Source organism: Phascolarctos cinereus, unplaced genomic scaffold (assembly GCF_003287225.1).
Source record: "Phascolarctos cinereus isolate Bilbo 61053 unplaced genomic scaffold, phaCin_HiC Scaffold_4;HRSCAF=312, whole genome shotgun sequence".
Classification (NCBI taxonomy): Eukaryota; Metazoa; Chordata; class Mammalia; order Diprotodontia; family Phascolarctidae; genus Phascolarctos; species Phascolarctos cinereus.
In genome coordinates, this window is record NW_027555847.1 from 120,272,314 (window position 1) to 120,297,644 (window position 25,331).

At 41.4% G+C, this 25,331-nt stretch overlaps 1 protein-coding gene across 1 annotated transcript in view; it reads right to left on the bottom strand.

Moving 5' to 3' along the window:
* Nucleotides 1-25,331, bottom strand: part of RCL1 (RNA terminal phosphate cyclase like 1) — a 60,646-nt gene that overhangs the window by 4,838 nt on the left and 30,477 nt on the right. Inside the window, 5 exon segments of the mRNA XM_021006302.2 lie at nucleotides 5,281-5,384; nucleotides 9,936-10,092; nucleotides 16,108-16,165; nucleotides 16,168-16,232; nucleotides 24,980-25,104. Of these exon segments, the coding sequence (XP_020861961.1) occupies nucleotides 5,281-5,384; nucleotides 9,936-10,092; nucleotides 16,108-16,165; nucleotides 16,168-16,232; nucleotides 24,980-25,104 (509 nt within the window).

The following is a 25,331-nucleotide window of genomic DNA, read 5'->3' on the forward strand; positions in this document are numbered from 1 at the left end:
AGGAGAAGAACTGATCAGCCTGACAAAGCATGCCACCGCACATAAAACAGACAAGAAAAGGCTTTTACAGTGGAGGGGAAGTGGAGGAAGGCGAGAGGGAATAAGTGAATCTTATTCTCATTGGATCTGGCTTAAGGAGGGAATACCATACACACTCAATTGGGTATGGAAATCTATCTTACCTTACAGGAAAATAGGGGGCAAGGGGATAAGGGAGGGGGGAATGATAAAGGGGAAGACAGACTGGGGGAGGGAGTAATCAGAAGCAAACACATCTGAGAAGAGACAGGGTCAAAAGAGAGAACAGAATAAATGGGGGGTGGGATAGGATGAAGGGAAACATAGTTTTCCCCAACATGACTAGTGTGGAAGTGTTTTGCATGACCATACACGTATGATCTGCATCAAATTACTTGCCTTCTCAATGAGGGTAGGTGGGGAGGGGGGAAGGGAGAAAATTTGGAACCCAAAGTCTTAAAAACAAATGTTAAAAATCGTTTTCACGTGCAATTGGGAAATAAGATCTATAAGCAATGGGGTATAGAACTCTATCCTGCCCTCCAGGAAAACAGAAGGGGAAGGGGATAAAAGAAGGTGGGGGAAGAATGAAGGGAGGGCAGTTAGGGGAAGGTGTATTCAGAATGCACACCATCTTGGGGTGGGGGGAAGGGTGAGATGGGGAGAAAATCTGGAATTCAAAATCTTATGGAAGTGAATGCTGAAAATTAAAAATAAATTAATATATTTTTTAAAATGCCATAGACAACATTGGGGCAGTGAGGTACTTCTCATATCCTGCATATTTGAAAGGTATTCTTTCCTTCACAGAGCTGCTGTAAGGATCAAATGAGATAATATAAAGAATATCAGAAGCCATAAAGCACCATCTCAATTATCTTTAAAAGGAGGAGAGTAGCCTAAAGAACCTCAAAGATTCCTTCCAGCTCTAAACCTCTGATCCTCTGAGTCTCAACAAAAATCCCCTCTGCAATATACCTGACAAGTGGCTATGCAGGTTTCTTCCATGCCTCCAGTAAAGGGCACCAAAAGCATGCCATTTTATTTTATGGATAGCTAGTGATGCGAGGGCCTTCCTTCTGTGATTTCGTTCTGTCTGTACATACCTCCTACGTACAAGAATTGCTTGCATGTTGTCTTTCCCATTCCGAAGGGTTAAGCTCCTTGAGGGTAAGCACCATGCTTTTGCCTTTCTTTGCAGCTCCTGTGCTTGGCATAATGCCTGGCTATACTACCACAGGTGCTCCATAAATGCTTGCTGATTACCTTTGTTACTAAGTTTTCTCCTAACAGCAAAAGCTCCTCGTTCTTCACACTGGGGCCAAGCAGAAATAAAACCAATCAAATCCTCCTTTTGACATGACTGCCCATTCAAATGCTGGAAGATGGTACTGTGGCCCCATTTCTTCCTCTGCAGGCTGAATATACCCAATTCCTTCCACTGGCTGCCCACTTCTGGATGCATTTCACTTTTTACTCGACAAGCATTGATTAAGTGCTTATTCTGTGCCCAGAATAGTATTAAGTGCTAGGAATAAAAGAAAGGCAAAAGACAGTTCCTGGCCTCAAGGAGTCTAAGAGGGGAGATGACCCGAAACCAATTATACACAAACAAGACACATACAGGAAAAATTGAAGATAACCTCAGAGGGAAGGCATTAGCCTTAAGGAGGACAGGGAAAGGCTTTTTTGCAGAGGGTAAGATTTTTAGCCAAGACTTTGACAGTGAAAATGCAAAGAGTTGGGGTTGGGGGGGGGGAAGGAGATGAGAGAAAAAGAAGGATTTTAGTTAATTGAAAACAAATAATATTTAATTAAAAAAATAACAGAACTGTGTGCCTTACTTGAACTGCCCAGGAGTTGGGAAAAAACTATACTTTGAAAAAGAGGAAATTCATAGAAAAGCTACTGGAAAAAGAGTAAATAAGCTAATGTCATTGTATTGCAAAGGATACGCTGGCAAGGAGTAAGGCATAAAAAGCCTGGAAAGGTAGGAGGGGGGCCAGGTTATGAAGGGCTCTGAAAGCTAAACAGTGGGCTTTATATTTGATCATGGCGGTAACAGGGAGCCACTGGATTTTACAGAGTAGAAGTGTCACGTGGTCAGACCTGGGTACTTTCCAATTTATCAACGTCCTTCCTAAAATATGATGCCTGGAAGTGAACAGTTATTTCTGTTCCTATTCCTCTCTAGGAGGCATTGTGGTACCGTGGAATAAATGTTAGATTTGGGGTCAAAGGGCAGTTAGGTAGTGCAGTGGATAGAGTGCTGGGCCTGGAATCAGGAAGACGCATTATCCTGAGTTCAAATCTGGCCTCAGATACTTACTATCTGTATAATCCTGGGCAAGTCACTTAACCCTGTTTGCCTCAGTTTCCTCATCTGTAAAATAAGCTAGAGAATGAAATGGCAAAATACTTCAGTATCTTTGCCAAGAAAACCCCAAATAGGGTCAGGAAGAGTTGGACACAACTGAAACAACAGAACAACAATTGGGATCAAAATTCTGGCTCAAAATCCTGGGTCTACCACTTAGTGAACTCACTTAACCTTTCATACCTCAGTTTCCTCATCTATAAAATAATGAAGTTGAACTATATGACCTTTTAAGGTTCCTTCCAGCTCTATGATCCTAAGATTCTGTGACTCATTAGTAAAACACAGGGACACTAGAAATTAAATGGCACCTCCTGCAGTCATAAAGAGGTGAACTTTTCCTATTACAAGAGCTTTATCAGAAGCGAATCATAGACTGTTAGAATCTAGAGATCCCTTTGAGCCCTCCATTAATTTAATGGATGAGAAAACTGAAATCCAGAGAAATCAGAGATTTGTCCAAGGTCACCCAGGAAGGGATTGGTTAGCAGAGCAAAGCCTCCAGTCCAGGCCTCCTAAGTCCCAGCACCATCTCCTAAGAATCTGAAAAGGTAACCACGCATTCTAACTCTCAGATTATGCCCCTCCACCCATATGTTTTGTCACTATTTATTGCAATGTATTATAGCAACGTCAATACCAGGACTTGTGATTGAAATTAAAGTGGCTTTTAAAAAAACTCTCAAATCATAGAACATTAAGAGTTGGAAGAGAGCCCTTCCATGGGATGCAGCATGCTGAACTTGGAGGAAAAGGGGCCTGGATTCAAATGACAGTTCAGCCTTGTGGTACCAAGATGACCCTGAGCAAATCACTTTACCAGCCAAATGAGGGGCTTGGATCAGGTAACCTCTAAGACCCTTTCCAGCTCTACTTCTATGGTCCTATTAAATTAAATTAATTAAATTACCAATTTAATTAAATACCAATTAAAACTAATAAGAGGCAGCGGCAGGACAGAAAGCTAGAAGTCCTGACTTCCAAAGGTCTTTTCCACTCTACCTCCTCTCTGGCTTCTTTCTACAGTGAGATTATTACATATCCTGTCCGTTGGACTCATGCTAAGGGAGCTGGCCTGACATCATTTTCTTACCCTCACTCCATTCTTAAAAATAGCTAGCATTTACATAGCACTTTAAAGTTTACAACGTGCTTTACAAATATCTCATTTTATCCTCACAACCACCCTGGGAGGTGGATGCTGCTATTATTATCCCCATTATACAGACAGAGGCACACAGAGGTCAGGTGACTTGCATAGGGTTAAGTGTCTCAGGCCACATTCTGAACCTGAGTCTTCCTGACGCCATGTCCAGTGCTCCACCCACTGTGCCACCTAGCTACCCATCAAACCAATAACATACCCCAAAAACCCTACTCCAAGCCCATAAAAGGTACTCTAAATCCCTTTCCCACCCCCACCCACCCCTTTTCAAGTCACTTCAAGAGCCCACTCCTATGGAAGAGTTAGCAAGCTAAGGTTGCTATGCCTGAGGGCACAGGGTCCAATGATCCATTTTCTCCAGGAAACAGCAGTGTTATGGCTCTCTTTCTTTTCTCAGTATTTTCCCTCTCTCCCTCTTCTTTCCTTTCTCTCTCTCTCTCTCTCCCCCCCTCCCCTCTTCTCTCCCTCACGTGATGGCACCACCATTCTTCAGTTATCACAGTACTGTACCTTTCACATATACAGCATCGGTACCATGATAACCGAAAAAGGACAGTTCAGTCTCATCTCTACCTCCTCCGCTGGCCAGAAATTTAACCACAAAGGGTGACTTGACTGGGGCCGGGGGGGGGGGGGGGGGGGGGGAGGTGTATCTATCCATGCACAGTGTTTTCATCAGTGTGGCAGGCAAATGGTTTTCAGGAGCTCTCACACCCAATTATTAAAAAAAGAAAAAGCTTCTCAGACCATGCTTTTCGCTCAGCTGTCTTAAAGGTCCAATTGCATACAAACAAGACGTTCTCTTTGTGACCCAAGTCAAAGGTTTTTAGGACTGGAAGAGACCCCAGAGATCATCTGGTCTGACCCTTTGTATGATGGATAAGAAAACTGAGGCCCAGAGAAAGGAAATAACACGCCCCAACAGTGCACAGGTAACAGAGCCAGAATTCAGACCCTCTGATTCTCATCTTTTTTACTATGCATTCCTATCCTTTACCTCTTTATTGTTATTACCTGTTACCTACCTAATAATTTACTTGCATAGCAAGCTCTTCTTCCATCTTCCTACTATAAGACTAAGACCATCTCTTATAAGTACTTCACTTTCTAGACATAGAAACTGAACACTAGAAAGGTGGTATGAATTGCCCAGGTAAGACACAGGGTTGGAGTCTGTGCCCAGGCCCCACTCCAAACCCTTTACTTCCTTTGATACACAGTGCTGTCCAGAAGTATAACGGGGAAGGTTTTTTACTGCCAGCACCATTTTCAACTGAGCCATGCCCTATCATCTTTGGCAAAAATAAGGCACTCAACATGTGTCCCTTCTAGCTGCTGCAGCTGGGTCATTGGAAGAGGAAAGAGGAAAAAAACCCCCCACAACAAATAGCCGACAAACAAGCTGTAAGAGACAAATGTTTAACCCCAAATGGAATAAATAAAATCAAAAGGCAGAGATGAAAGGATCCGTACCCTATATGTGGGGTTACTTTAATTGGTCCCAAACGAAGATTACAGCTGGGAAAGAAAGAAAGTGAGCTTCCCACAGGTAAAAAATAAACAGCGACTGAAGAGTTCCCACATTTCGCTCACTTAAGTCTCGGAGGCACAGGCAGTTCTGTACATGGTGACAAGCTATGCTCAGTACAGTGACTCTGTCATTTGGTGCAATTAGAAAAATAAACCAGCTCAGCTAGCAGGGCTTAAGAAAACAACTTACGTGTAGGGAGACAGCGGTCCTAGCAGGACTTTGGAAACATCCTGCTGTCCAAGGGTCATGAGGAGCAGAACTAAACTCTGGTTGGTGGAGTCCACACAACCTCCCTGTCAACACAAACATTTTAATTATTAATCTTTGTACAAACCAGAAAATGGAAGCCAGCCCCCCCCCCCCAAAGGGAGAGATAAGGAAGGAAAAAGAGAAACATTTACCAGGAACAGGGGAGCCCATAAAACACCAGATTGCATTGGTCAAATGCTAACAAAATACAGTGCAATTTTGTAACGGGAAAGCTTATGTAATCTAGCTTTAAGAGTACACCCTTTATCAAGACCTTTGCAACAGCTAGGGATAGTCAAATGGACAATTTAAGTTTATGAAGTGAAAAAGGAGGCTGATGGTAATTAAAACAGCAAGACAACATTTTACTGAGTACAGCATAAGCTAAAAGCATAATTCAGTACTAGGAAATCTGTAGTTAATTACTAAAGGTTCAGTCCATAGCAGAATAAAGTCAGCCCTGTCTAGTAATAGGACTTGACCTTCTGCATTTATTCAAACACAGCCACAGAAAAGTTTGCTATGATATTTGTATGAATTTTTCCTTCTTCATCTTTCCTCTGTGACTTTCCTCTGTGATTTCATCAATAAAGGCAACTCCTAGTGTGGAATCTCCCTCAAAAAGCTCCCCATTTGTAAAAAAAAAAAAAGCACAGCAACCATTTAAAAATATCGATGTTATCTTCTTTTTATTGATGTCTTTTGTTTGTACATATTTATTCTACATAGATCCTCCTCCCCTTCCCTCGTACAAACCATCCCTTGTAACAAAGATGAGCAAAGAAAGTGTATGAAACTAACCAACATATCAACTGTGTCTGACAGTATATGTGATACACGTTATCAGAGTCCCTAACTTCTATAACCAAAGGAGAAAAGAAATGTGTATTTTTCTCAACTTCTCTAGCCCAAGGCTGGTCATGATAACTGCCCAGAGTTGGGGTTTTTTGTTGTTATTCTTTCTATTTACATTGTCATAATTATTGTGTCGACTGTTTTCTTAGTTCTGCTTACTTCACCCTGCATCATTTCGTAAAAGTCTTCTCACAGTCCTCTGAATTCTTCCCATTTTTCATTTCTTATGCCATAGTAATACATTATTCCATTACATTCATCTACCACAGTTTGTTTAGTCATTTACTAATCAATTAGCATCTCTATTTTGTTTCTAATTCTTTACCACTTTCTACCAGCAATTTTTATTGTAACAAATAACTGAAAGTGGGTATCCATCGGAATGAACAGTTCAAAAAATTACAAGTGAACATAATGAAATTATTGTGACAAAAGGAGTGACAACTGTGTGCCAATTCAGAGAACCTTGGGAAGACTTGTATAAACTGACGCAGAGGAAAATAAACAGAACCAAGAGAAAAATGCACCGGATTTCTACAATAATAATGCTGAAAGACCACAGAACGCTAATCCAGCAAGGGATCAACTGTGTCTCCAGACAACTGAAGCATTCAGGGGATGGTGCAGCATGCATGTCTCCTACTTCTTGGGAGAGAGGTGGTGGACTCTAGGAATAGAAGGAGACGTGTCTTTGCAGACGTCCCCAATGTCTCAGTTTGTTTAGTTTGGCTATACTTACCTGCTATAAGAAAAGATTCAAGGGTTCTACTGGGAGAGGGGGAAATCATTGGAAATAGTTATATAAAAGGAACAGCAATATAAAATCTGAGAAAAAACAAAAGGGAGTGGGGATGGGGCAGGGGTAAGAAATTCTCTCTATGGATGTAGATCAGCAAATTATCAGTACCTCAAAATCTTAAGCGAATGGTCCAGGGCATCAAGAGACTGACTTGCCCAGTCACACAACTAATACGGGTCAGAGGCAAGATTTGCACCTGGGTCTTAATTTAATTAGGCCTCTCACATAATAATACAATCTACTTTATAGGGTCAGTCAAGTGGGACAATATATGTAAAACCCTCTGCAAAATCGCAGAGTGTTATATAAATGCCAGCTATCTGAACTTTGTCCAGGGTTTTCCTGTCCCACTTAAGTTGTAAAACACTGGGATTGTCAAGATTTACTCTCTTCGCTTTTTTCCTATTGATGCATATCTTTCTCATTTTCTAAATTAAAATTTTATTTTCAGATGTGCATTCTTTCTCTTCCCTCTCCATCTCCTATTGAGAAAGCAAGAAAAACAGAAGCCCTGTGACAAGAATGAATAATCAAACAAAACAAATTCCCGCATGGGCCATGTCCAGTCCACCTCCACCAATACCTCAATCTGTGTTCTGATTCCATCATTTCTCTATCCGGAGGCAGATTTCATCTTGAGTTCTCGGGAACTGTGGCTGGTCATTGTGTTGATCAGAATTCCTAAGTCTTTAAATGTTGTTTGTCTTTACAGTATTGTTATTAAAGTATAAATTATTCTCCTGGTTCTGATCATTTCACTCTGCATCAATTTGTAAGTCTTCCCAGGTTTCTCTGAAAGCGCTCCTCCATCATTTCTTACAGCACAATAGTATCTTATCATATACATATACTACAACTTGTGAAGATATTCCCTAATTAATGGGCTGCCTTTTCCTTGCCACCACAAAGAGTTGCTATATTTTTGCATATAAGGGATTTTTTCCTTTCTTTGATCTCCTTGGAGTATGACACTTTAATTACAGAAAACTGCTGCAAAGATTTTTTCTCTACTTTCTTGCTTTTCTTTAATTCTAGCTACATTGGATTTTTTGTACAAAAACTTTTTAATTCTACGTAACTAAAATTATCCATTTTACCTTCTGTGATCTTCTTTATCTCTTGTTTGGGCAAGAACTTTCCTCCTAAATAGAGATGTGACTGGTAATTTCTTTCTTGCCCCTCTAATTTATTTATGATGTTACCCTTTATGTCTAAGCACCCATTAGGAGCCTGGTGTGAGCCGCTGGTCTATACCTAAGTTTCTGTCAGACTACTATCAATTCTTACAATGGTTTTTGCTAAATAGTGAGTTCTTGTCCTAATAACTGGGATCTCTGGGTTTATCAAACACTAACCTACTGTGTTCCTTTGCTTGTGTATATTATGTACCTAATCAGTGTCACTGACCAACCTCTTTATTTCTTAGCCAATATTAAATTGTTTCGATGATTAGGCTTTTGTTGTATAGTTTAGGATCAACGCATGCCTCCATCCCACCCTCTCATTTTCCATTTTTTTCTTCCATTTGGGTTTTTCTGAATTCATCCTGGGTGGCATCCGTGGTGTGCCTGTATTTGCATTCCCCTATTTTTGTGCATCCTTAAGGAGGGCTCTTGGGCTGTAGGATGTATTTTAAGCTGGTGAAGGGCTTAAAGACAGAGCACCTTCCAGTTGGTTGAGGGAGAGGTCATGATGTTTATTAACAAAAGGTCAACCTCTCTGTTAACTACAACTTCTGAGCCTAGCCTTTATTTTCTTAGGTATGTTTGTGCTGCAGAGCATGGACACTACTGAGGATCCCTTTGCCTTTAAACAGCTTAACAAAAGCTTTACTTAAAGTGCACTCCCGCCATCTTGGTTAGGATCTGGCCATCAGAAGTAGCAGCAGTCTGCCTGTGGCTCCAGTAAGAGGGAGGGGGTTGGTGTTAAAACCATCCACACTCTATTCTCCTTTGTGACCAATGGCATATATCTGTAAGAAAATTCCTCTGGGTTAAGAGTGCATTTTGTCACTGTAAGACAATTATGGTAATTGGCTTTTCTGGGGAACAAGGTCTATGACCTTGGCTACAGCAACACTACTCTAATAAACTAAGCCCAGAAGGCAAGAGGGATGAAGATGGATGGACAGACGGATGGATGGATGAATGAATGAATGGACAGCTGTTTCCCCACCACGGTGAAATCTGTGGTTCTTTACAATTCAAGTGGGACATAGAGAACCTGAATAAAGTTCAGTTAGAGAGCTTACATTTATACAGCACTCTAGATTTGCAAAATGCTTTACATATATATATTCTCTCATCTGACTGTGAGGTAGATGTTACTATTATCCTCATTTTACAGGTGTGGAAGCCGAGGCTAAGTAATCTGTCTAGTCATACAACTATTTAAGTGTCTAAGGCAGGATCTGAACCCAGGTCTTCTCGATTTCACTCCCAGCTATTTATTACACTATGAAGCTTCCCAATGAAGTTCAGGAAAGAATTATAAAAATCAGGGAATTATACAATTTCAGAGATTAAAAGAACTTCAGAGGTCATTTAGTGCAACTTGTATTTAAGAAGGAATCACTTTTATGAAATCTTTGACAAACGGTTTAGCGTCTAACTGAAGGTCTCTAGTGATGAATCACTTATTATTACCTTGTAAGATGGGGATAATAACACCAATAATATCTATCTCCCAAATATTGTGAGGATAAAATATAAAAAAACTCTATAACCCCTGAAAGTGCTACAGAAATGCCAGCTGCTCTAATTACCATCAATGTTATCCCCTCCCCCAAGGCAGTCTATTTCACCTTTGTTAATGGAAGGTGACAAGTTAACCTTCTGGACTTGAGTAGCTTGGAAGAGCTAGAAAAGCATGATGGGAATAAACATAGTGGGATGCACCCACACTGCCAACCCCCTTCCCTTCTGAAAGGCCAATGACTTACTCTATAAATCTCTTCCAGCAATAGCTTTGCACAGTTCCTGCCAAGGTCTTCTGGGAGCACCGCTGCTCCCTGACCCTGGGGGTTTGAGGCCAGCTCCGCACTAAGAAAGGTACCATTGGTGGTCTCAGCAACAAGCGAGAGTCCAAAGCCTGGAGACCTGCAAATACACACACACAGAGTACAATTTTGAGTGAGGGTTAATAAAACTGTCACAGCTGTTCTACAGCAAAAGGGTGGAGGACCACCAAGGTCAAACTGTGTTACTCAAATTACTTCCCCTCTCTGGGCCTCAGTTTCATTATCTATAAAAGGAAAGGGTGGCACCAGATGATCTCCAAAGTGCCTTCCAGCTCTAAATGCCATGACCCTATAAGTTCTATATCCCTTTGACAGCACACTCCATCCCAAAGCTACCTGTAGTTACACTGAGTTTCACAATCAATTTTACATAGCTAGGTGTGAGGGTCCAATGGATAGATGCCAGGCCTGTTTCCCTCACCAGAGAAGCCAAGAATATATTGCTGTCTTCACCTCCCTCGATGAAAAATATCCTCCCATAATTTCCTACTAGGTGGTGTAGTAGATAAAGCAGTGGACCTGGAGACAAGAAGATTTATCTTTTTGAGTTCAAATCCGGCCTCAGACACTTCCCAGCTTTGTGATTCTGGAGAAGTCATTTAACCCTATTTGCCTCACTTTCCTTATTTGTAAAACGAACTGGAGAAGGAAATGGCAAACCACTCCAATTTATCTGCCAAGAACACACCATATGGGGTCAGACAGAACTAAAAAACCACAGAAAAATAACAGGTGAGGAAACTGATTTGCCCACAGTCACACAGACAGTGAGGGAATAAAGCCAAGATTCAAACTCAGGCCTTCTGATTCATGCAGGTGATATGTTCTTTCCACCACACCGCCCCATTCAGTTTGTGCCACTTGCTTGTTTTAGCCCTGACTGTGATCCCAGCAGACATCACCAAGGCAGAAATCAGTGCCTGGAAGATATGAGTTCTACCAGACAAGAAGCTGCAATGTGCTCAGATCATGATCTCCTTGGCTACACTGGAGCAAAACATCCCAACAGAGTGTTTAAAATGATTCCGTTTGCCCACAGCTTTTCATGAATAAATCTTTTATCTAACAGAGTGCTAGGCACATAGTAGGGGCTCTACAATACATATTTTTGATGAAGTAAAGGCACTCACTATTTAAAAAAATCCCTGGAGATGAATCTTTTCTTTACCTCTGTCAATACACACGTTTTTTCATCAATCTCTACTTTCATATAGTTAAAAACACTTTAAAACCCAGCACAATTTGGGAAAAGGGTGTGCTTAAGTCCCTGTTAATTACTTGACAATGGAATCCTAGCATACCCTACCAAAAGTCATTAATTGGATCCCCCCAAACACTTGAGAAGTGGTTTCACGGGGGTACGTTTTGTTAGGGGTGGGATGCATTTGGCAGAGGGGAAGGGGGAAGGAGAGGAACGTGACTCCCACTATGGAAACTACCTCCACCAGTGCAACTTATCTGTAACTTTTAACCTTAGAAGAGTGTCTGGGGCCACCGAGAAGGTGACTGTCTTGCCCAGGATGACAAAGGCAAGTCTCAGAGGCAAAGCTTAAACATGCAGATAGATTCTCCTGACTTCAAGACTGACCCACTTCCTACTATTCCATGTTGTCACTTCATGATCAATAATGTTTTAGAACTGCATTTGTAAAACTGTGAGGAAAAAGGGGGAAAATTTAGATCCTCAATTATAGAAAAGACTTTCGAAATCATCTAGGCCAAGTATTCTTAACCTAGAGCCTGTGAATTTATTTTTTAAAATGTAGTGGTAACTTTTAATATATCCTTTGTAATCCTATATTTTTTAATCTTATTCATTAAAAACATTATCCTGATGCTATCTACCTCCAGAGAGAGAAGTGAGGAACTCTGAGTACAAACTGAAGTATAATTCTCTCATTCTATTTTTCTTGCTTTAAAAGAAATATGGCTAATATGAAATGTTTTGCATGATTTCACATGTATAATTGATATCATATTGTTTGCCTTCTCAGTGGGTAGGGGAGGGGTGGGAGGGAGGAAGAGAATTTGGAACTCTAAAAAGAAAACAAGCCTAAAAATAAATAAATAATAAATTTTAGGAAAGAAAAAAAAAGAAATGGATGAGACTTGGGGGGGGAAAGCCATATTATTCTGAGAAGTGGTCTCTAGACTTTATCAGAATGCCAAAGAATCCAGAACATTAAAAAAAAAGGTTAAGAACCTCTGAATGCTAGGCCAACTTCCTCATTTTATAGAGAAGTAACTGGGATCAAGGGTGGTTAAAAGTCTTTATTAAATATATAAGTAACAGAGCCAAGATTAGAACCCAGGGCTAGGGGGACAAATTCAGCATTCTTTCTTCTCACTCTGCCACACTGATATTTAGACAAGTTTTAAAATACTGTTCAACCTTAAAAAAAATATTAAACCACATGGTTAAACAACTTTTAAAGGGTATTCATGAAAAAGAAGACCACCCAGGACTTAAGTACTCATGACACAAATATTTACCAAGAGCCCACCTACCGCCCATACAACACTCATGATGACAGATGTGGCCTGTCACTGACGGTGGCTTTGGGTCCACCATCATGAGGGTTAAGATCATGGATTAGACATCCAAAAGGTTTTACAAGAAGGCTGCTAAAAAAAAGTCCTGGAGCTCAAACAAGGCAGGGAGACACCACCTTCTCAGGTCACCAAGTAGGCTCATTTCCTGCCTACCCGGAGCACGTGTGTAAGCTGGCCCCATAACAGACAACTGAATCAAATATTTTTCAAAAACAGAACTGCAGCTGGTTTGTGGTGGGCCCTCAGCCTTTAGCACTGCCAAAAGCCAGACACAGGAGGGCCTTGTTCATTCATTCTCGTCACGCCACTCCTGCTACCACCTTTCCCTTCCCTGATACTTCCTTCCCTTTAAGGCAAATCACTTAACCTCCCTGGCCCTCAGTTTCTTCATCTGTAAAACAGACAACATAGACCCTGAGGTCCCTTCCTGCTTTAAAACTATGATGGATGATCCTTCTTCCTCATCCTCAGCAGTTAATTTTTTTTTTTGCCAACAAGGCACTATTGTAATAAAAATAATTCTGTTATTAAATTTCTAATTAAATGAAACACTTATAAGGGCATGTTGAGGCCGGCTCATAGGGACTTGAAAGCCAATTATTGAATTTTCTGTGTGAGCATTTATGCCTCAGAAACTGGCATGTGCTACAAATCAGGATTTATTGTTTTGTTAATGTACATTTTAAAAAATTAATTTTAACTTTATGGAATAAAACAAGCATTTCCATAACACAGTATAATAAAAAAGACGATTGCACATGAAACTGCAAACCTATTATGTACAACCTGCATATAAAGTTATCATGTACATTTCTTTTTTTTCTTGTTTTCTTCCCTTCTCCTTCCTTTCCTTCCCACCCTAGAGATGGCTACTGTTAGACACAAATAGGTATAGATGTATGTAAAATTATTCTATACATACTTCTATTTACCAGTTCTTTTGACTGGATTCAGACAGCTTGCACTCTCAGCAGAGTTTATGTAGCTATAACCTCAGGTCTATAAGTTATACAGGCTCTCTAGAAGTTATCAGAAAGTAGGCAAAAATGATTCTGGATTGTATACCTCCAACAAGTGCTTCCTTCTCCTGGGCAGTTGGACTACATGACCTCTAAGGTACCTTTCTGCTTGGACATTCTATGTTCTGAAGTCTTCTTAGCCATATTTCCATGTTCTAAGGTGCCTTGTAGTCCTAACAGTCTATGTTCTAAGGTCTCTTCCAATGCTAATATTCTAGGCTTTAAGGTACCTCAGAGCCCCGAGTTTCTGTGTTTTATGCTGGAAGGTGCCTTCTATTTTTGACCTTAAATCATTCTAACTCCTCATCTCCTACTCAGAAGAGTAGATGGCCCCAAACTGGGTCCTTTACAAAACTACAGGCCAAGGATCCCAACTCCTTTTTCCTATCAAAGGCTCCCACTTCACCATGTTCATGGTGAGCAGCTGGGCTGGTCGATAGTTATTGTAAGATTGTGTCCCTAGCGCCTACTTCAAGCCCATTTACTGAGAGCTGGGTCCATCTGGATTTGCAACTGGAGCACCCATGTTAAAATCCCAGCTCCACCATTTGTGTCTTGAACTCAATTTCCTCCCATAAAATGAGCATGTGTAAAATGAAGGGCTGGACTGGAAGGTGTCTTTCAGTTCTGAGTTCTATCATCTCAGAGTAGCCAACAGATGGATTGAAGCTGAGCACCTACTAAAGGCTACATGAGGAACAAAAAAACAAACAAACCTAAATATACTTAAGAACTGGTCCTTGACCTTAGAGAAACTTACAATCTAGTTGGGGGGACAGGGGATCCTCCACCCACAGTTATTAAGCTTCAGAGCTGGAAGGCCGACCCAGATGTTATTGCTCCAAGTCCAAGGCTATTCCCACCACAAAGAGACAATATCAGAGTCTCATCAGAATCAACTGTTCAGTTATTCTTTCTCCGGAGTGGTCACTGGCCCTGTGATCCTAAGAACTCAGTCAAAATCCTGTTGACAACATTTACCAGCTATACAAACTAGGAATAGTCATTTCACATCTCTGAGCCTCCATTTCCCCATCTGTAAAATGGGGATTCCCTTCACCATGGGGTTGTTGTAAAGATAGCACTCTATAAACCTTAAATATGATAGAAACGATGTATGATTACAGACACTATTGCTAAAAGTAACAATTACGGCACTATTATATTAATAACACACTATCATTATTATCATTATTTTTATGGCAACAATATGGCAGCCGTCCCCTTGTCTTTACTTACACAACCTCAATCACCTTTCAAACAGAATGCCTCGATAGCCACCCAACTGGAACCCCTGCCCCCTGTCTTCGCCCTCTCCAATCAACCCTATATACAGCTGACAAACTGATCCTTCCCCCTCAAGGAAAACCAGGTCTTTCACATACCTCTTACACCTTATCGTGACTCCCTACACCTCCCTATCCAGGGTAAAATATTCAACCTGGCATCCTTCTGCAATATGGATCCCATCTACCTTTCCTGCCTGTTACTGTTCTCTCTGCCCCCGAAATCACTTTCAATAGAAATTAGAGACATATGCTCTTGGATACTGCTAATGTGGAAAGTGGTTTTGATAGACTATATAGATATGTATTGAGGGATTTCTAAAAATTTTGCTCAATGAGGTAGGAGGGATAAGTTAATAAAAAATACCTGTTACTTGAAAAAGAAAAAAAAACTTTTTAAAGGGAATAAGAGAAAAAAGAAATTACTTCCTGTTACTTTGTATTCACCTAACTTTGTTTCTCCCATATCCCACTAGAAGAATGTAAACTTCTTAAAGGCAATGCCCAGAGCAGTACCCTGTATACTTTTCAGAGCTGACCTGTGATTTAAATCATGTAGGGATCACCTAATAAGAAGCTTCTACCAATATAGATTGTTAGCCTTCTCTGAACTGTCTGAGGTGCTAAGAAGTGAAATGACCAGGGTCACACATCCAGGATGTGTCAGGGAAGACTTAAACCCAGGCCTTCTTGCCTCTGGGGCCAAATCTCTATCCACCACACAACACGGCCTCTCACCACATACTTTGCACACAGAAGGCACCTGGTCAATAGTTTCCAAATTGATCTGAATTATGTGTAATTTTGAAGTCTAAAGAATCTACAAGGCAAAGCACATCTCACAGCACCAAGCACACTACTGGACTTGTAGCAGGCATTCTTCCTTGCTTCTGCTGATAGGGATATCTTTGAAAGCTGATTCAGGGCAGCTAAGTGGTACAGCGAGTAGGGCAACCAGCCCTGGAGGCAAGAGGACCTGAGTTCAAATCCAGCCTCAGATACTTACTAGCTGTGTGACCCTGGGCAAGTCATTTAACCCTGTCTGCCTGCCCCCCCCAAAAAGAAAAGTTCATTCTGAGACCAACTTCCATAGTTAATGCTTAAGAGACAAGCCCTTCATACCTGTCCCCAAATCTAGCCATTTCAAGTTTCTGACACAAAGAAAACAAAAGAAAATAAAAAGTTAGTGTTCTACAGAATCTTCCCCCACCTTCGAATGGCACCGCAGATACTTACTTTCCAGAGTTGACCCCTTTCATATGGTCTGTGTAAATATAGATATCGGGAATGAATTGTTAAGGATGCTCCGAGAAGACTCCACGATGCGATTGGCGATCTGAGGCGATACCCGTACAGAGTAACTGCAACCTGAAGTTAAGGAATTTGCTTGTGTGGCCCCAGAAGACAAAGGAAGAAAAATAAAGTGGAGGGGAAGGGGGGAGATGCACAAAAGCAGCAAAAAGCCATGCATTTATTCAGATGACTAGGATTCAAATTCTGGCTCTGTTACTTACTAGCTGTATGACCCTGAGCAAATCACCTCCTTGACCACAGCCTCAATCTCCTGCTTGGCAAACCACTGGGATGGGTGCCAGGGGGAAAATGTCCAATCTGGAGTCAGGAGACCTAGGTTTGCATCCCAACTGCGTGACCTTCTGGTATTCGGTTTCCTCCTCTACAAAATTAGATAGCTGGACTAGCTCATAACTCTAAACCCCATGACCTTCCAATGAGTGGACCTGCACTTGGAAGCTGCAATACCTAGTCTCACCTCACCCCAATGTGGCTCACTGGAATTCCTTAACAAGTCAGGGTCTCTAACCAATCCTTTAATGGTCATAACTACCCTGGCCCTGCCTTCCTCGAAATTCTTTCATTTATTTCAGATTCTCTTGTTACTAATTCAGTAAATAAAAATCCTCTATCAATCAACTCAGATCTTTAAGAAGATACTCTGTTCTCTGTCCAGACTCCATTTCCATAACCAATGAATCTGTCATTTATGTACATAAGGCCTAACTGGTATTTTTGGCCAGTCCAGTGGTCCACCCAGCCCAGGATCTGGGCTTGGATAACATGTTTAAAGCATGTGGCTCTTTCTACGAGGCCCATCCTTGATGATTCAGGGGCTGACTACTCCAACTGGTCTCCCTTGCTTCTACTTTCTCCCTTCTCCAATCCACCGTATACACAGTTGACAAACTGATATATATATTTTTTTAATTAAGATCTGACCATGTCACTCCCTCCCCCCAATATCTCTCAGTGGCTCCTACTGAAAGGCCTCTAGGGTAAAATACTCAATATAGTATCTAAAGTCTTTCTCAGTTTGGGATATCACCTACCTTTCCCTCCTATTAGTGGCATGATACAGACCTCCAATTTCTTTGCCTTCCTCCCCACCTGCCCACGATTCAGAGGATCTATGTGACAGTGAGCAAGCCACTGGATTTCTCTGGGCCTGTTTCCTAAACTATAAGACGAAATTCGACTGGCTAAATGACTTCTCTAGACCCAAACTGTTCTAAAACTGAGATCCTGAGTCAAGAACTGACTATGTAGGTGGAAGAAATGTAATAAGCCCTAATTATGAGTGCTACTGGAGGGGGAAAGAGAAGATGGCCAGACCAATCACAGCTCTGGAGCTAGAAAGGACCGCAGAAGTCATCTAGCTCAAAACTCTTAATTTACAGATGAGGAAACTGAGGCCCATCCAGCATAAGCTGCTTGTTCAAGATTACACAGGTAATAAGAATCAGAGGCAAAATCTGAACCTAAGGAAACTGTGTATGATACTGTTCTTTCCTGTTAACTCAAGGGTTCCACAATGGTTCAACAGGTATTCTTCTTTTAAAAAAAACATATCTTATTTTTAGTGATATCTTTTTCCTTTGCATCTCATTTCTGGATATATCCCTCTCCCCTCACCAACCGGCAATCTTGAGAAGGGGAGAAAAAAGAGAGTGAAAACAAAAAAAAAACCCAGTTCAACAAAACTAGCCAACACATTGACTATCTGGCAGGATATACAAAATCCACGTCTATAATTCCAGTTTAGTAAATAAAGGAGGGAAGTACATTTTTTCTACTTTTTTACACAGACAAGTCTTGCCATCATAGTCTTGTTCAGTCTTATTCAATAGTTATTTTGCAAAGCCCTCAATACCCACATCCAATTTTCATTACAAAAATAAAGACCTCAGAGCCAGACTGATGGAAAGATCTGAATTCAGGAACCCTGGGTTCAAATCCCAACAATACTACTTGCTGTCAGTATGATCTTAGGAAAGCAAGTTACTTCTCTGGGCCTCAATCTCCCATATGTAAAGAGGGGGCTCTCTGAAGGCTTTTCTAATTCTAAAAAAATTCCTGAGACCTTCCTTGGGTGTCTCTTCCCTTTCCAAGTCCATCCTGAACTTTACCAGAAGTATAGGAAGCTAGGAGATTTTATATATACATATCATACACACACACACACACACACACACACACACACACACACACACCCCCATCAAACTCAAATAGAAAAATTTTAAATTGCATTTTTATTTGTGTTGTTAAATATTTCCATTTTAATCTGGTTCTAGTGACACGGGAGTGTTGCAGACTGCATGCAGCACCCCTGTGTTTGACACCTCTGGTACTGGGTGCTGGGCTGGAATCACGAAGACCGGAGTTCAAATCTAAGTTTCCAAATTAACCACAAAGGACATATGATGAAATATGCTATCTGCATCCAGAGAAAGAACTGATAAACAGAAGTACGCATAGAATAATTTTACATATATACACATATGTACACCTATTTGTGCCTAATGGTAACCATGGGGGGTGGGGAAGAGGGCAGAGGGAAGAAAAGAAAAAAAAAGAAATTCACATAACTTTGTTGTATATTTGAAGGGAATGGCAAGTTGTGCATGATTTGCAGTTTGGAAATACTTGTTTTATTCCATAATTTAAAACAAAAATAATTTTTTAAAAAAGTTATCCATTCGTATACCTCCTCCAAAGTCTTTCCTGAATTCGTACTGTGTTCAGTATGTATGGCATTCAAATACAATTCAATATTGTTTCTCAACTTTTCCCATGAATTCATGAGAGTGTGTGTGTGTGTGTGTGCGCGTGCGGGCGCACGCGAGAGAGAGAGAGAGAGAGAGAGAGACAGAGAGAGAGAGAGAGAGAGAGAGAGAGAGAGAGAGAGAGAGAGAGAGAATGAGAGAGAAAATTTATTGTTTTCTATATAGAAACGATTGCTAGAAAACATTAGGGGTTGGGGCAGCTAGGTGGTGCAGTGGATAGAGCAATGGCCCTGAAGTCAGGAGGACCCAAGTTTAAATCTGGCCTCAGACCAAACACCTGCCACTAGCTGTGTGACCCTGGGCAAGTCACTTAATCCCAACTGCCTAAAAAGAACCAAAAAAGAACATTAGGGGCACAAATTCAAGCAAGCAAGACAATCCCTGCCCTCAAAGAGTTTACATTCTGAGGGAAGGGAAGACAATACAAAAGGAGAGCATGAAAGGAGAAAGGTGAAGGGGAAGGGGAAGGGAGGAAAGTCGCACAATGCATAGGGGCCGAGAAGCGCTGTGAAGACCTGATTACTAGGTAAAAGAAAAGGTCACCTATCAGACGCAGGGGCAGAGTCCAAGGTTGTGAAGAAAAGATGAGGGTGGCCAGGGCACATGCATCACGGTGAGGTGAACTGATCTTGGAGTCAGAGGACATAGATTAGATAGATACCTAGCCCTGACACTTACTAACTGTATAAACTTTGAAAGGTCACTAGATCTGAACTTCAGTTTCTCTTATCTATAAAATGGGAGCAATGATACATTCCTCATAAGGTCATTGAAAGTAATGTGCTTTGTAAACCTACATCGCTACAGAAATGTGAGCTATTATTAGGGACACGGAGAAGGACAAGACCATGATTTCACTGATATAGGGAAATCCCAGTTGAAATAATTTCCTCCATGTTAAACTACATTATTTGTTTTCCTGTTTCTCTCACAGCCCCTAGCACAGTGCTTTGTTAGTAAATACTCGATAAATATTTGTTAATTGATTCCAAAGGCCAAGATCCAAAATGAGGAAAGAAATAAGAGGAATTTTTCAAACCCTGCAGAGTCTGGTTAGATCATGCCCTTGGTCATAAACAACTCCAGACAAACAGTCCCAGGCCTCATTCACACCCTTTCCCCAAGGCGGGCATCTTACTTGTAAAAGCCTAATTGAAGAGTTTATGTTCAGGGTGTCCATGATTGGTTGTGGCCACTCTCCAAGTAAGATAGTCTTTTTCTCAAAAGAACTACCTCATATTTGCATTGTGCCTTTAGCTCTTCCCTGATATTACCCTAGTTTGATTTTTTTTTTTGACAATCATGTGAAACAAACAGTATTTTTAGCCTCCTTCTCTAGACAAGAAAACGGAGAAATAGGTGAAATGTCTTGCTAATGGTCCTAAAGCTCCTCAGGGTCTATCTCTTCCAGAAGATGGGCTTTCTTTTCTCTGTCCCACTAAAGCAAAGGGTTCCAGGTAATTTTAATGAAAGCACAACACCACCTTCTCCATGAAGCCTTTCCTTATCCCCCTTGTTAATAACCACCTCCCCTCTGAGATATTACATTATTGAAGCAACTTTGCATCGTGGATAGAGAGCTGGGAAGATCCGAGTTCAAATGCTACCTCAGACACTTAACAACCTGTATGACCCCGGGCAAATCACGTAACCTGTTTGCCTCAGTTTCTTCAAATGTAAAATGGAGATCTATCTCCCAGGTTTGTAGTGAGGATTAAATGAGTTACATATATAAAGAATGCTTCACAAATCTTAAACATTGGCTATTATTAGGGTCCTTTGATTTATAACAAATATTATTCACAGCAGTAGTCAGTGGTAGCAAGCAAGTAGAAACCACTAGTCCCCATTAATCAGGGAACGGCTGAATAAAACATAGGAGAGGAATGTAAAGGAATATTGTTACTATGATGGGTATGAAGAAACCAGAGGAACACGGGAAGACTTATATAAAGGGAAAGAAAGCAAAGAATATAACGACTCCAATATTATAGATGAAAACACCAAAAAATAGCTGAATTTAGATTAATTGAAATGACCAGCTTTCACTCCAGACAGGAGAGGATGTAACATATCCCTCCTCTCAGACAAAGATCAGAGGGTCCTAGAGGTAGAGTTGAAAGGGAACTCACAGACCATTAAGTCTAATCTCCTCATTTTACAGAAGACAGAACCCAGGCCACAAAGGTTAAGTGACTTACTTTGGGTCACACAGCCACCAAGTTCTGGAGACAGGATTTGAACTTGGTTCTTCTTGACTCTTAGCCTAGACTCTACCTACTGTCATTTTTGGTTGCTTTTTGGATTAATTATGCTTAAGTGGTTTTTGTTTTCTGGTTCCAAGGGACGGCTGGGAAAAGTGGGTTTAAAAAAAAAAGGCATCCATTTTTTTTTAATGAGGGAGGGGTAGAGGAGAGTAACCTACATCCTGACAACTGCAGGAATCCTTAGCAGTTTTCCTGAAATCCACAGTCAAGAGCTGAGTAGCATCAGTCTGTGTCCTTCTTCCTATCCGCTCCCACAACAGTGTCTAGGAGGAGATCTGAGCCAGGAGAGGGAAGCTTCTCTTTACAGAAATCAGCCCTCTGGGAAGCCCAGGGTCAGTCAACATGGAGAAACATGATCAGACCACGAGACCTACCACCGCCCTCATCAGTCTCCACCCCAGCCTGTTTATCTGACATGCACCAGACCAGAAAGACTTTGTCCCAATGCTGCTGGTGCAATTCCACAGAACAAAATCAAAATGTCCCATTGTCTCTTCCTCTCTGTTTCTTTCTGTCTCTCTCTTTCTCTCTCCCTTTCTCTCCTATACCAGACAGCCAGGAGAGAGAAACCCTGAATACGAGGTCACTACGCTACCCTGGCCCTGCTTTTAGCAGAAAACCAACATCTGTCTTCTCTGGGCCCAAGACAGTTCTTTTTGGCGAAGCTCCCAAGAGGGGCAAAAGTTGAGAGAGAAGGGAAAATTCAGTGTTGAAAAAGCAGCAATAGGTTAATTTCTGCCAAAAACAACCCTCGTGTGCAGAAAACAGGCCACCAAGCACAGATCTAAATTTAAACCAGCCCTGCAGATAACCAGCCAAAAAGCTGACCAACTAAGCAGCTGGTCCCCCTCTTCTAGCTCAAATAACAGAGCAAAGCTAAATGAAAATGAATATTTTTTCTTGGAGAGACTTGTTAAACTGAAAGTGGAATATTCAGACAGTGGCTTCTTACAACTGGCTCTAATGTCTGGGTGAGGATTTTAAAGAGGACCAGACCCCTGCAGGTGGCTCCTGAGCTCATGTTTCTCAGGGGTCTGAGAACAGCTTTTAAAAATAAGAGAGTCCCCCATCTTCCTGAGATGGTTTAAATGTGGTACTACCCATGTAACTAACCCTAGGTATAGTCTTCTAGCTCTCAGAAATCTACATACCTAAAAGCTAATAGCCCACCAGGTGGGCAATAACAGAAGTGTCAATTTAAAGGCATTACAGTAATCGAATCACGGAAGTTAGATTGGAAGGAGGTCTAGCCTCCCTCATTTTACAGAAGAGGAAACCAAGTCACAGATAGGGGAAAGTGACACGCAAGAACACACAGGGAATAAAGCAGGGGAGTCAGAATTCAAACACAGGGCCTCTTACTCCAAATTCGTTCACTTCATCATAAATAAGGCCACTGAGGAACTTTCCAGTTGCCCTACAGAGCAGCCACCCTTTTCATTCAACAGACATTCATTAATCACCTACTGTGTGCAAAGACCTGTATAAGGCCCTTCTGGGAAGATGCAAAGTTTACAAAAGAGCGAGTCCAGATTCTCACAGAACTCAGAGTCAAATAGAAGGCCAAGAAACAAACACAGATAACTAGAGTACATACTAAGACCTGATAAGGACATTAGATGGGTGCAGAGCAAAAATGGCGTATGAGTGCTGAGCGCAAGGTTGTTATTGATCAGAATTAGGGGCATCTAGGGTAGACTTTAAAGGATGGCCCAAGTATTCAAACACTCAAGGACTCCAGAGAATTTCCCCCTCCTTCTCCTGAACTAAGGTCCTTAACACCATCACCAAGTGATGATGGCAAGGGAATCCAAGTGTTTTTTTTCAATAGTGGGTCACATAATCAGAAATCCCTGGGCACAGGCAATTGTTTACAATTGCAGTTTCTAACTATTCTGAGCCTACCTGCTAGCATGACACCTGGTGGCAGTCAGTGACATGACGAGAGCACTGTGAAGGAACTGAGGCCCCCTCCCCTGTAAGTGGCCAGTTGCTTTCACGGGCGCTAGTTAATTAGGTACAAATATATTTTCCTAAAAATCTCAGGCAGGCCATACCCTACAGTTAACTGGCCTAGGAATGGATGCCTAGGAATTTAAGGAAGAAAAAAAAAATTCTGCAAATGATTTTTGGCTAACACAAATTAAAAAATCCCATTATACACAAAGCTCAAGGGACCTTCAAACAATTTTGCCAAGATGAGATTCAGTAATAAGGAAGACAATACATGCTAGAAATCACAGTTCTGGCCCACTTGAGCATATAAAAGAATGACTCCCTAGTCTTTATTAAAATCACAGGAGAAAATCTGAACCCCAATGGGCAGAGAGGGAGAGATCATGAGTCCCTTTAGCCTTGCTCATTTTTCTCCTCTCAGTTAGTAGGTTATTTTGTATATCGTTTATCTAGTGTTCAGGGACTCGGAGCGAAGAAAAAGGCATGAATGCAAGGACAGCTATGGATACTTGAGACAAGAGGATCAAAAAATTGTCAGTACATCAATAGGTCAGCTCAATTCTTTCTCCTCTGCCCACTGATGTCTCCAAAATAAATAAATAAAAACCAGGCATTTTTCTTAACAATGAAATGGTTTATAAGGATGAAGAACCAGTGCTTGTTATAAAAGATCTTATACAGAATTGGTCAATATTAGAATTAAAAAGCCACAAGCTAGAATATAGGAATAGTCTGGCCACATACAACACCTTTTTCTATAGGAGAGACCTAACCTGCCCAGTGATGGCTGGTAATCACTCTTTGGAAAATATGACTCACAACCACACAGGGAGAAGCCAAGGCCAGAACCAGATATTATCTCACAGCATTTAGAGAGGGAAGTAACCGTACAGAACACCTCGTCCAATCCCCTCAAACTAGACAACAGGAAACCAAGGACCTCTGGGACCCCTTCCTAGAGCCTGAAAAAATAACCTGCTTCAAGCCAGTCAGCTAATAAGTAACCAAGCTGAGATGAGAACCTGGGTTCTCCAATCACAAATTCAGTACTCTCTCCTCCCGTACTGCTCTCCATACTGCTTCCCTTCTCTAGGGCCCTAAACTTACAGTTCTGCTATGTACAGAACCAAGAAGAAAGGCCATAGAAGGAATTTGGGTCAACTGCCCATGACAGCCACGTGTCAACAGAAGGGTAGAGAGCTCAAATAATCTTTTAAGTATGCTCCCAGCTCTAAAATTCCACTGCCCTAACCTATCTACATAGTTACTTTGTTTAACACATTTGGTGGGAAAATCAAATTGAACAGAATCCCGATCTCTCACCCACAGGGGCATCTGATATCCAGAAACTCTGGACTGTAATGGAGTGGTAAAATGTATCCAGTAGGAGGCAGTATAGTAGAGAAAACACTGGTCTTAGACTCCAGAGACTTGAGTTTATAACTCAGATCATAGGATTTAAGGCAGAAAGGGGCCCTGGCAATTAAAATCAACAATTTAACTTTACAGATGAGGACACTGAGACCCACAGAGGTCAAAGGACTAGCCCTGGATCACACAGGGAATAAGCAGAATTAAGATTCAAACCCAAGCTCCACAAATCAACATTTCTTCTACATCATGCTACCTCTTTGTAATATTTTTTAACTAGCTGTCTAAATAACTGGTCACTTCAATTCTCCAGGCCTCATCTGCAAATTGGGGATAACAATATTTGCCCTACCTCCCCTGCAGGTTTGTTGTGAAAGGAGAGTATCTCTATAAACGTGAGGCACCAATATTATTGTTACCAGATCAAAAGGATACGCCATTCCTCGGATACGTTTGATTTTGCCAGGGTCTGTGAGCTGAATGGGTTTCAACAGCTTCCTCACAGGACAAGAGAAGAAGACTTCCCCTCCCCCTCCTGGGGGCATTCCTCTTCGGACAATCTGAATGCAGTTGTAGTAGGAAGAAGAGGAAAAAGAAGGAAATACATTAATAGGTGAAAGGGGGGGTAGGATTTTTTGGGGGAGGCTTTTTTTTTGTGAGGCAATTGCGGTCAAGTGACTTGCCCAGGGTCACACAGCCAGCAAGTGTCAAATATCTGAGGCCGGAGGGGGAAGACTTTTCAATCTTAAAGAAGAGAAGATAGGATGGGGGAGGAAGGGGAAGGATG